The sequence below is a fragment of the Sinohyriopsis cumingii genome, chromosome 15, assembly GCF_028554795.1.
Source record: "Sinohyriopsis cumingii isolate HCF-2022 chromosome 15, ASM2855479v2, whole genome shotgun sequence".
Taxonomy (NCBI): domain Eukaryota; kingdom Metazoa; phylum Mollusca; class Bivalvia; order Unionida; family Unionidae; genus Sinohyriopsis; species Sinohyriopsis cumingii.
In genome coordinates this window covers 32,096,769-32,110,621 of record NC_142975.1, presented here as the reverse complement: position 1 = coordinate 32,110,621, position 13,853 = coordinate 32,096,769, and the positions used below count along the sequence as shown (strand labels likewise).

Sequence of the window (13,853 nt, the reverse complement as noted above, 5' to 3'; positions counted from 1 at the left end):
ATGGGGGAGAGAGTCAGTTTCAGCTAGAAATAGCAAAATTTGGAATGAAAAACTAAACTATTAAAAGTATCTTAAAGGGACATTTCTAAATATTGAATCCCACAGATAGAATTCCGAGTCATTCCATGAGAACTTCAACCATTACTACTACTGCTGTTTATACTGACGATATTATTTGCTTTTGTTTTCTTCCTATCTACAGCTTTTATTTCTCAGTACTCTTATTATAAAATTAATCCAATAAAAACCTTCAAGTAATTTGTAGATTTTGACAAATATCACTTTACTCAGAGATATAAGTATAATCACTATACTTATAACTACGGTTTTTAAAAAAAGCGACAGATCAAAATTAGGAAATGAAAGCATTCAAATGTTGGATTAAATTGGACATGAATTATCTCATAAATGCCAACCTAGCCACAAGTCTTGAGAAGGATTTTTATGGAGACACAGCACGAAGTAATAAATTACTACCACATCGGATTTTTTTGCTGCTATTGCTGTTGTTGTTGTTGTGTTGTTGTTGTTGTTGTTGTTGATGATGATGATGATGATGATGACATTCTGCTATATTGCGAAAAGCAAGAAGAAGAGATGCACTGTAAATTTAAAAGTAACGCGAAATGAAAACATGATAAATCTACAACGATGTCGTCAGTATGAATTGAATTATATATTCACTTCAAAGTCAGGTAATTAGTAGAGGACTTTCTGTCAGTTTTACCTAGATTTTGAACTTATTGCATCAGAAAATTTTCAATTGCATAAAGCAAACCAGTAAGCATGTAAAGGGTATTTTCTTAAATGTTAAATATTATATTTTTAAGTACAGCGAGAGGGCCTACATTAATAACAAGCTCCCTATAGTTTTGCTATATCAATAATTGGGCAATGATAATATTTTTTAACTTTAATCAACAACAACAACAACAACAACAACAACAACAACAACAATAATAATAATAATAATAATAATAATAAATAAATAAATAAATAAATAAATAAATAAAATATGAATAATAACACTAATACTAATAATAATCCTGAAAAATGTCATACGTACCGGACTCAATATTGCTTCGATGCGCACTTTACGTATGGCCAATGGTTCCCAGCGCAGATGTTGCGTGGTTTTGAGCAGAGATGTTTTGGTTCCTATCACGGATATGAACTACAGAACCTTACTCAGTCAGCCAGCATTCACCAAGTAGTCCAGGTGACAAAACCATTACAATGTTGTGTCGTTTGATGAATTGGTTTGCACATAATAATACATAACTTTAGAAATTTATTTTGTAAAGGTCGAAGACAAATGAAAAGTTTACTAACTGTAAAATGCTGAATGAGCAGATACAGTGTACTGACGAAACTTGTCATTAATCAACGTGGAAGCCTACGTAATAATTAGTCCTACATTTAAGACCTTGACGCTGATATAGCACTTAAACAAGGCCACCATATGCTTTGTCTTAAATTGTAGGACTACGTAAGAATAGACTGCTGCATACTGGAGACAAACCATGTTTAGTGTGTGATACATGTTTAGTTAGAATGGACACTTACAACTTTACACGAAGATGCATACTGTAGAAAATTCATTTAAGTGTGAAGTGTTTAATAAAATGTTTAGTCACAGTGGAAGTGTAAAACTTCACATGAGGATGCATAGTGGAGAGAAACCATTCAAATGTGAAGTATGTGATGAAATGCTTAATCAGAGTGGAAACTTGAAGAAGCACATCAAGAGTGAAGTGTGTGTTAAAATGTTTAGGCCTATTCACAGTGGAAGTCTAAATGATCACATGGTAATACATACTGGACAGGAACCATTTAAGCTTGAAGTATGTGATCAACTGTATACTAAAAGTGGAATGCAAATAAAACCCATGTGTATACATACTGGAGAAAAACCGTTTAAGTGTGAAGTATGTGATAAAATATTTAGACGGAAGGGAAATTTAAAACCACACATGAGGATACATACTGGAGAAAAACCATTTAAGTGTCAAATATGTTATAAAATGTTTAGTTACAATAGAAGTCTAAGTGACCACATGAGGATTCATACTGGAGAAAAACCATTTAAGTGTGAAGTGTGTGATAAAATGTTTAGTCACAGTGGAAATGTAAAACTTCACATGAGGATGCATACTGGAGAGAAACCATTCAAGTGTAAAGTGTGTGATAAAATGTTTAGTGAGAGAGGAAGTCTAAAACAACACATGAGGATACATACTGGAGAGAAACCATTTAAATGTAAAGTGTGTTATAAAATGTTTCGTCAGAGTGGAACTTTAAAACATCATATGAGGATGCATACTGAAGGGAAACTAGTGACGTGTGAAGTATGCAATAAAATATTTAGTCACAGTGGAAATCTTAAGCAGCACATGAGGATACATTCTGGAGAGAAACCATTTAAGTGTGAAGTATGTTATACAAGTTTTACAGACATTGAAACTCAAAAAGACCACATGAGGATGCATACTGGAGAACAACCATTTAAGTGTGAAGTATGTGATAAAATGTTTAGCCTGAAGGGGAGTTTAAAATCACACATGAGGGTACATACTGGAGAAAAACCATTTAAGTGTCAAATATGTTATAAAATCTTTAGTCACAATAGAAGTCTAAATGACCATATGAGGATTCATACTGGAGAAAAACCATTTAAGTGTGAAATATGTCATAAAATGTTTATTCAGAAGGGGAGTTTAAAATCACACATGAGGATTCATACTGGAGAAAAACCATTTAAATGTCAAATATGTCATAAAATGTTTAGTCACAATAGAAGTTTAAATGACCATATGAGGACTCATACTGGAGAAAAACCGTTTAAGTGTGAAGTTTGTGATAAAATGTTTAGTCACTATGGAAATTTAAGAGTACACATGAGGATACATACTGGAGAAAAACCATTCAAGTGTGAAGTATGTGATAAACTGTTTAATGAGAGTGGAAATATAAAAAAGCACATGAGGATACATACTGGAGAGAAACCATTTAAATGTGAATTGTGTGAGAAAATGTTTAGTCAGAGTGGAAGTTTAAAAGATCATATGAGAATGCACAGTGGAGAGAAGCCATTCAAGTGTGAAGTGTGTGATAAAATGTTTAGTCAGAGTGGAAATTTTAAACAGCACATGAATATACATACTGGAGAAAAAATATTTTGATGTGAAGTGTGATAAACAATTAGTCACATTAGTGGGAATAGACTACACAAGATGCATACTTGAGAGAAACCATTTAAATGTGAATGATATGAAAATGTTTAGAGTGAAAGTAGAAAATGCACCTGAAGATGCATGCTGGAAAGAAACCATCGAAGTGTGAAGTATGTGATGAAATGTTTAGTCACAGTAGTTATCTGAAGGATCACATGAGAGAACCCATTTAATTGTAGGATATGTGATAAAATCTTCAGTCAGAGTGGAAGTCAAAACTCGGGGGGAAAAACAATTTTAGTGAAAAATGTTATAAAATGTTTAGTCACAATGGGAGTCTAAATAACCCTATGCGGTATAATAATGGCAAAGAACCACTTAAGTATGAAATGTGTAATAAAATGTTTAGTCGGAGAGGAAATTTAAAACTGTACATGATGATGCATATTGGAGAAAAACCAATTAAGTGTGAAGTTTGTGATAAATGTTCTGTTGTAATGGAAATTTGAAACCATGTGCTAATGCATCCAGAAGAGAAAACATTTAAATGTGAGATGTGTGATAAAATGATTATTGGGAGTGGAAATCTATAACAATACATGAAGAAACATTGGAGAGAAACCATTTAAGTGCGAAGTATATGATAAAACGTTTACTGACAGTGGAACTCAGACTAAAAGAGCATATGAGGATTCATACTGAAGAAAAATCATTTAGGTGTGACATGTGATGGGAAGTTCTTTTGGAGTGGATATCTGAAAAGGCACATAAAGATACATGCTGGAAAAAATATCATTGAAGTGTGAGGTATGTGATGAGTTATAATGGAACTCTAAAGATGCACAAGTATGCATAGATGAGAAAAAACTATTTAAATGTGAAGGTGCAGTTGGAGTGAATATCTAAGAGGGTTATGAGGACCCATACTGGATATAAAACATGAAGTGAGGACCCATATTGGATATAAAGCATGAAGTGAGGACACATACTGGATAAAATACAATTTAAGTATTAAGTGAGGACCCGTACTGGATAAAAGCCATTTAAAGCAAGTAGTGATGACCCATACTGGATAAAAACCATTTAAGCATGTTGTGAGAACCCATACAGGATGAAAACCATTTAAGCATGTAGTGAGAACCCATACAGGATGAAAACCATTTAAGCATGTAGTGATGACCCATACTGGATAAAAACCATTTAAGCATGTAGTGATGACCCATACAGGATGAAAACCATTTAAGCATGTTGTGAGAACCCATACAGGATGAAAACCATTTAAGCATGTAGTGAGAACCCATACAGGATGAAAACATTTAAGCATGTAGTGATGACCCATACTGGATAAAAACCATTTAAGCATGTAGTGATGACCCATACAGGATGAAAACCATTTAAGCATGTAGTGAGAACCCATACTGGATGAAAACCATTTAAGCATGTAGTGAGAACCCATACAGGATGAAAACCATTTAAGCATGTAGTGAGAACCCATACTGGATAAAAACCATTTAAGCATGTAGTGAGGACCCATACATGATGAAAACCATTTAAGCATGTAGTGATGACCCATACTGGATGAAAACCATTTAAGCATGTTGTGATGACCCATACAGGATGAAAACCATTTAAGCATGTAGTGAGAACCCATACAGGATGAAAACCATTTAAGCATGTAGTGAGAACCCATACAGGATGAAAACCATTTAAGCATGTAGTGAGGACCCATACTGGATAAAAACCATTTAAGCATGTAGTGAGGACCCATACAGGATGAAAACCATTTAAGCAAGTAGTGATGACCCATACTGGATAAAAACCATTTAAGCATGTAGTGAGAACCCATACAGGATGAAAACCATTTAAGCATGTAGTGAGAACCCGTACAGGATGAAAACCATTTAAGCATGTAGTGAGAACCCATACAGGATGAAAACCATTTAAGCATGTAGTGAGAACCCATACAGGATGAAAACCATTTAAACATGTAGTGATGACCCATACAGGATGAAAACCATTTAAGCATGTAGTGAGAACCCATACAGGATGAAAACCATTTAAGCATGTAGTGAGGACCCATACAGGATAAAATACAATTTAAGTATTAAGTGAAGACCCATACAGGATAAGAAACAAGTATGAAGCATATTATGAAATGTTAGAGTTGAGATATAAAATTGCACAAGAGGAAACATAATGGAGGTACACACTTTAAGTATTAAGTATGTGATCTGATGTTTAGTCACAGTGTAAATCAGCAGGTACACATGAAGATACATAATGTAGCAACAAATTAAAACTTGAAGCTTGTGATGCAATTTTTGATGAAGGTTAATGCCTCACAATGTACCAGATTTTTAATAATGGAGAAACAATCATTAATTGTAAAGGTGGCGCTCACCAGATAATATGTACTTTTGAGAGAGTGACGTATGTAAGGTGAAGTAGTTCGCATTTAAAACATGCACAGTGGAGAGAATGTTTGCATACCTCTATGCTACATTAATGTAATGTGGATGATATTTCTTTTGGATATTGTACTTTTGGAAATTTTACATGATTTAAGCACACTGCTAACTAAAATGACTGCTACCTTGTGTTAAAAAATCAGTCTGAATTAGTCTAAAGTACACTATACATAGCAGCTATTAAAATAGGGAAAATGAATTTTGCCAGACTAGACAATACCAGCTTCTGAAAGTGCCATGAATGAATTGCCAAATATATAAAATGTAAAAAAAGTTATCGGCTCTTTTTTATACAATTGACCTCTGAAGTTCAGGAAGTGAAAATGACCAAGTAGAGCTAGCACTTTTTTGAAAGGTGCACATTTGAAGTAAGGCCAAGCTGTATACTCTATAACCCATAGTACAACCATCAATCATACACCAAAATAAAGGGAATTAAAGGTTCTTTGCATTATACCTAAGATATACAAGGTCTTTTTTAAATAGCCAGTATAACCAGTGAGGAAAGCCGGGGACATTCTTTTTCTTTAAAATCCTAACCCTATGCAAAATGCGAAACTGTATAGCGCCACCTTAAAGAAAATAGAAAAATGTTTGCAATTATTTTTTTTTATTTTCATATAATTATGTATGATGTTCTGAATAAAATGGTACATTCATATTGCATTTAAGCATGAAAATAAGCTAATTATGATCATTTTTCTCTTGCTTACATAATTTGCCATGAGGTATGTTTTGTGTGAGTAGTGACCTTAATTATGGGGAAATTAGAAGACTTAGAATATAGGAATAGAGTCAAATTAAATTTAAAACTGTTGCAATAAGTGACAGAAATATATGGTGAAAATGTTTCTTTTCATTTATTTGCAATGAAATCAAAAAATAAATGAAGAGAAAGTGAATTCGCTTCTTCCATATTAAACAATAGGCAAATATTTTACACTTTGACCTTTGACCTTTATGAAGCTGATGAGTTACCTCCCTTTTCTAATTGTAAAATTCATTGTTGATATCTCAGAAATAATTCTGGCTAGTTTCATGTTCCTGTCATTCAGCATAACATTGGTTGCTATGTTTACAAAATGTAATGTGCATTCTTAAAATAGCTCACTTTTATCATGGGGTGGGGGGGTGTAGGCTGGACTTGTTAGAGACTCTGACACTCATAAATACTGTTCTGTGGGGAAAAAGGCAGGAGAATTTTTCATAAGGATTGTTTTGATGCTTGCGACTTAAATATTTCAGCCATATAAACATAATTAAATCATAAAAAAATAATACCTACATCTTCTTTATGGTGGCGCTCACCAGATAATATGTACTTTTGAGAGAGTGACGTATGTAAGGTGAAGTAGTTCGCATTTAAAACATGCACAGTGGAGAGAATGTTTGCATACCTCTATGCTACATTAATGTAATGTGGATGATATTTCTTTTGGATATTGTACTTTTGGAAATTTTACATGATTTAAGCACACTGCTAACTAAAATGACTGCTCCCTTGTGTTAAAAAATCAGTCTGAATTAGTCTAAAGTACACTATACATAGCAGCTATTAAAATAGGGAAAATGAATTTTGCCAGACTAGACAATACCAGCTTCTGAAAGTGCAATGAATGAATTGCCAAATATATAAAATGTAAAAAAAGTTATCGGCTCTTTTTTATACAATTGACCTCTGAAGTTCAGGAAGTGAAAATGACCAAGTAGAGCTAGCACTTTTTTGAAAGGTGCACATTTGAAGTAAGGCCAAGCTGTATACTCTATAACCCATAGTACAACCATCAATCATACACCAAAATAAAGGGAATTAAAGGTTCTTTGCATTATACCTAAGATATACAAGGTCTTTTTTAAATAGCCAGTATAACCAGTGAGGAAAGCCGGGGACATTCTTTTTCTTTAAAATCCTAACCCTATGCAAAATGCGAAACTGTATAGCGCCACCTTAAAGAAAATAGAAAAATGTTTGCAATTATTTTTTTTTATTTTCATATAATTATGTATGATGTTCTGAATAAAATGGTACATTCATATTGCTTTTAAGCATGAAAATAAGCTAATTATGATCATTTTTCTCTTGCTTACATAATTTGCCATGAGGTATGTTTGTGTGAGTAGTGACCTTAATTATGGGGAAATTAGAAGACTTAGAATATAGGAATAGAGTCAAATTAAATTTAAAACTGTTGCAATAAGTGACAGAAATATATGGTGAAAATGTTTCTTTTCATTTATTTGCAATGAAATCAAAAAATAAATGAAGAGAAAGTGAATTCGCTTCTTCCATATTAAACAATAGGCAAATATTTTACACTTTGACCTTTGACCTTTATGAAGCTGATGAGTTACCTCCCTTTTCTAATTGTAAAATTCATTGTTGATATCTCAGAAATAATTCTGGCTAGTTTCATGTTCCTGTCATTCAGCATAACATTGGTTGCTATGTTTACAAAATGTAATGTGCATTCTTAAAATAGCTCACTTTTATCATGGGGGGGGGTAGGCTGGACTTGTTAGAGACTCTGACACTCATAAATACTGTTCTGTGGGGAAAAAGGCAGGAGAATTATTCATAAGGATTGTTTTGATGCTTGCGACTTAAATGTTTCAGCCATATAAACATAATTAAATCATAAAAAAATAATACCTACATCTTCTTTATGGTGGCGCTCACCAGATAATATGTACTTTTGAGAGAGTGACGTATGTAAGGTGAAGTAGTTCGCATTTAAAACATGCACAGTGGAGAGAATGTTTGCATACCTCTATGCTACATTAATGTAATGTGGATGATATTTCTTTTGGATATTGTACTTTTGGAAATTTTACATGATTTAAGCACACTGCTAACTAAAATGACTGCTCCCTTGTGTTAAAAAATCAGTCTGAATTAGTCTAAAGTACACTATACATAGCAGCTATTAAAATAGGGAAAATGAATTTTGCCAGACTAGACAATGCCAGCTTCTGAAAGTGCAATGAATGAATTGCCAAATATATAAAATGTAAAAAAAGTTATCGGCTCTTTTTTATACAATTGACCTCTGAAGTTCAGGAAGTGAAAATGACCAAGTAGAGCTAGCACGTTTTTGAAAGGTGCACATTTGAAGTAAGGCCAAGCTGTATACTCTATAACCCATAGTACACCCATCAATCATACACCAAAATAAAGGGAATTAAAGGTTCTTTGCATTATACCTAAGATATACAAGGTCTTTTTTAAATAGCCAGTATAACCAGTGAGGAAAGCCGGGGACATTCTTTTTCTTTAAAATCCTAACCCTATGCAAAATGCGAAACTGTATAGCGCCACCAAAGTCTCTGAGGAATTATTTAATAAGAGTCTACATGTTCAGGGATTTACAAATCCACTTGCCAAAATCCTGGGAAAAGCTTAATTTAGGCTTGGGTATGGTCAAGTTTACAAGGCACTTGCCCATGGGCATGTCCCAAAAGCTATGAGAGAGTGTGACAATATATTTTGTTTTATGTTGGCAAGATATTTTATTTGACCTTGGCTGCCTGAGTAAAATACATAAAACACTAGCTATGTGCAAGCTCTTTTCTTGACAAGGGGTAATGGTTAGTTTGTAATGCTTTATATTCAGCATTTTTATACCCTTAAATCTCACCAGAGTATGCGTATATTTCTATTTAGTGTTTACATGCACAGCATTCTTCATTTACATAACCACATCTTTGAGGTATATTATGTCACTTCCATTTTGTTAAGTAAGTGTCACGGTCAGACACCTTTTCTCACCCAGACATGATAATGAATATTTACAATTTAAGCACATTTTAACAAATAAGGAGTAAATATTTAAATTATAACTTATCAGTTACATTTTAATCTTAATATGGTGCATATATGGAACTCTCAAATTTTGATTACCTTGGATGTTAAAGTTTGCTTTGGGCAGTTTATCAGCTTACTTTTTCGAGAGAGTTGGATTTGAAAAGACGTTTTTTATGCATGTCACTGATGTTAAAGTAATGCAGTATTAACTATTAATAATATAACTCTTGCGTTACGTTGACAGATGTGTGTGGTCGGAAATAAAAAGTTCCGGTCTTTAACAAATAACCATGATGATGATGTCATTCTAAGTGTGATTGATGTTACAAAAATGTAGTACCCACAAGTAGTGCTTATGGTATGTGATAATTGAAGGAAACCATTGCATACTTACTGCTAGGCAAAGAATTACATGGATAAAAATAAATGTTCTCAAATCATTCTCAAATGCCCTGTGAAATAATTTGATGACTGTCGCTAATTTGAATATGACTAGGTGCTAATTATTAATGTGGAAGGGGATGCAGACATGATTGGACACAACACAACCCAGAAAAAGCAGAGTGAAAGTCATGGAATTTTATGAAATACTTGGGTAATGGATGCATTTTTACTGTTTTATTTTCTGGATGCATACATAAATCTGTGTGATCATTTGATATTAAATGGAAAAGTAGATTTAAAAAATGTTATGAATTAAATGATAATTAAAATTAAATTAACACAGATCCATGATTGGTTAATTTGTTAAATCAAGATATTTTACCAAAATCTCTTTCTCCTATTTAAAATCTATATCTTTCCAATCCCATTTCAACTAATCCAAGTCTCTATTAATATACATATACATGTCTGTTTTTGCACTTCTAACTATTTCTGCATTCTCTTTCTGTGCATTCTCTTTCTCAGACAACATTTATTTCTCTACATGTTATTAATTGCACAAATATTTTTTTGGTATCAACAAATTATAGGCGTCTTGTTTTAAGGAGAAAACAAAGAAAACAAGAAAACAAAAGTTAAAACATATAACATTATTCGATTAAAATATCACGTATTCTGTATTGTGTTTTTTCTAATACTAATGTAGGCAGTGTTGAGATATTATATTTGGGGTAAGCTTGTATTTCCCAAGGGAGGTTCATTTTTCCATTTAGTTTGCCCCAGGCAAGTAGACTTTCATAAGTTCATAAATCCCAGTAATGTGAATAATTATGTGCGATACAATTCAACCCCATGACATTTTGACCCTAATCAAATTTCCAAGTCATTTCAACCTCAACCTTGGGACACTTTGACTCCAGTTTGTGCAGTTTTAAAACAATAATCATCAGATTGGCCAGTTTCACTAATCACACAGTTATTCATTGATGTTTGCAATTATGAAATCGACACACCGCTAAATCGCTGAGAGATGATTTAAGTTACTTGTAACTAAAGTCACTTTTATTAAGTTGATGATTGCTCGTTGATTTGAATGAAAGAAATCAAACGTACCACACAATGTCCAATAGTATAAAAGAGCCGAAAAGTTTTAAAACAATAAGTAGCACATTGCTAATGGTCATTCCTACTAATCACACAGTTAATCAATTAAGGAAGATGTCAACGAAGGAAAAACAACAGAATCAACTGACGAGAACGAAACTAGAAGAGCAAGAGGCAGACAACCCGATCAGAAAAGAATTACTACAATTAGATGCGACAACCGGAAACGGGATGCAACCAGAAAAATATCAAACATGTGAGATACAACCTGCAGAAGGAAATTAATAAAGAACAAATAGCCGTTCCAGAGATAAAAGAATAGAAATATAAAAAACAAAAACAAAAAAGAAGAGAAAATGATGCAAGTAAAGTAAAAGAGTAGATATAAAGAAACACATACATGTACATACATAAACACTCGTTAGTAAACTGAAATGACAACTCAAAACTTGTTCTTTATGCCCATGGACTAAAACAACGAACATAAGATATACTCCTATGAAATTACTAAATTTGAGTAAGAGTAATCAAAACCGTAGACCCCAGGGCAGAAGTTAATAAATTCCAAGAGCTGAAAAAAGGGAAATGAAAGCCGCCTTACAGTATCTATCTAGAGGAAGGCGACTTCCAACCACTAAACCCCTATCTCATGAAAACTTTTCTCTTCACCAAAATAGAACTGAAGAACCTCATTAAAAAATAATTAAAAATAAAGTTAAAAAATAAGCCTTCGGGTATTTGGAAGGGTTAGCCCGAAATATCTAATAAGCTATATATACTGAGAAGGACTTCAAGCTGCCCATACAACACTGGATTTATGCAGCTGGACTTCACTAATCATTCAAGTATCGTTATTGAGAATACCTACCGTATATACTCGCGTATGAGCCAAATCATTTAGGAAAAAATAAAGGTCTGGAAGAAGGTGGGTCGGTTTATCCGCGGGGCCAATGTGTAAACTTAACAGTTTTTAGGTCTTTTTGTTGACTGCATATTTTCTGATTTTTCCAACACGAAGTTAAGTAAAGGTAAATATAGACTTCATAATTCGTGGGCCGGTTGGGTTTACCAGGGAGACCATGCTGAACAATAATGTACAGTACTTACACAGTGAAAAGCGTGCATATCGTCACTTAAATCCTTACTTATTCCCAAACATATAAGTAGATTTGCTTTATTCATTATTTCGACCAAATTGCATTCTTAGATAACATTTCAGCTAGTTCTTAATAGCTGCTTCATTTACGTTGAATTGCGCACTCACTAGTTACTCATTTTCAATCATATAAGCGGTCCTACACATTGAGTTAATTATTTTTAAAAAGGTACGCACGTTTGTTTGTACAAGGCACATAACCATCATAATTTACATGTTCATGAAGAGTGGTAATAATAAAGGTTAACATTCTTATAGAGATCAACTAAGATCAACATCAATCAATTTTAGTTTTGTGTTTTAGCTGAACAAACATAACTTTCCACACAGTGGAAAGCTTGACGTCTCTGGGTTTCTTTTTTGGGGGGGGGGGGCATCAGATCCCCCCCCCACTTGTCCAAAAAAAGGAAAGTGTTTATATGTATGTGTTTTCCCCCAGGTGTGTTGTAGGTTTTTTTTTTAAGAAAAGAATTCCGATCAAAAATCTATTTTAAGATAATTTTTGACGGGGTATTTGATGGATTTCCTAGTGTTTTCTACAGGGTGGTTCTTCTGAATTGGTTTCTATCACCTTACTCGAAGTCCCATTCCTGATTTTCTAGTTGACCTTGGCTAGAGGTCACCTTTATCCCGTGTGTGCTATGTGTATATTGCTATATGTATGTGTGCTATATATAGTTTTCTTTGTAGGGATAGCCAGTTATTTCAAATTTTATCCCAGTTGTCTTACAATCTTATATTTTATTAATGGTTATATTTATTTCAGATTTGGAATTTGGCAAAGAAACGGTGGACTATTGGTTTTGAAAGAAAAAAGAAGCTGTTGCTTTATGTGTGTGTTGGTCTGTGTCGTTCTTCGCTTAAATTAATATGATTAGGTCGGTTGGGCTCTAGCAGGGGTCCACGCTTTCTTTATTTACTGTATTTCTCTGTGCTCGACTTAGTCCGCCTTTATATATTTAAGATTAGGTTCCAAAAAAAAAAAAAAAAAAGGTAATTTTTATATTTATTTCCCGCTAAATGGGGATAGATACACAGAATGGGAGCTGTGTAACAGAGACGGTGAATTAGGTCGAGAGTATATACGAGTAGTTATTTCTTTGTGTTGTACGCCTGAGTTTCCCACCTGGGGATATTTCCAAAACTCTTTCACGGGCCTGTTCACTTCGCGTAGCGCCATGTGACATAGCCCCGTGACCTCATTATCTCGTACTTATCCCATTAGGGATCCCTCTCCCTTCCTGTTTTTTGTTTTTTTTTTTGGTTTTTTTTTTTTGTTTTCTTTTCATTTTTTATACCCATTAAGAATGAGAGAATGATGGAAGAAGAATTTTTATAATAATAATTTAGGTTTAGGAAGTTATTTGACTGGAAGCTTTGAGAGTCATAATAACAATTTATGTGTGGGATATTTCTACAAATATTTAGTTTTAGGAAGTTATATGACTGGGAGATTATTATATTTACTTGTTAAATGTTTGAAATTTAAATTGAGATTGAAATTAAAGAATTGAAATTATTTTATTTTTTAAATATTTCTGTCCCTGTCTCAAAATTCTCATCGCTTTCGCTTCCCTCGTCATTTTTGTCTTCATCGTCTATTTCTTTCTTGTCCGTTATGTCCGTCTACCCATTTGTTCTGTCCGTAGTTTCCGGTCTCTTCTTTTCTTTGTCATGTTTTGTGATGTTTCAGATTCCTTTTTTTATGTGCAGTTTCAGGAGTGTCGAATATTTCTTCCTCTATTGTTCCCTCCTGCGAGGAGCTT

General features: G+C 33.4%; 1 protein-coding gene across 1 annotated transcript; it reads left to right on the top strand.

Annotated features, from left to right (window-relative positions):
• Positions 1-1,119: 1,119 nt before the first annotated feature.
• On the top strand, positions 1,120-7,677 carry LOC149781506 (uncharacterized). Its single transcript, XM_089935588.1, has one exon. It carries the CDS (start codon positions 1,581-1,583, stop codon positions 3,180-3,182), a length of 1,602 nt encoding a protein of 533 aa, XP_089791714.1. The 5' UTR covers positions 1,120-1,580; the 3' UTR covers positions 3,183-7,677.
• Positions 7,678-13,853: the final 6,176 nt, after the last annotated feature.

What these genes read in the sequence shown, in the direction of transcription:
- LOC149781506 (XM_089935588.1), top strand. Translation starts at nt 1,581, where the DNA reads ATGCATACTGTAGAAAATTCATTTAAGTGTGAAGTGTTTAATAAAATG.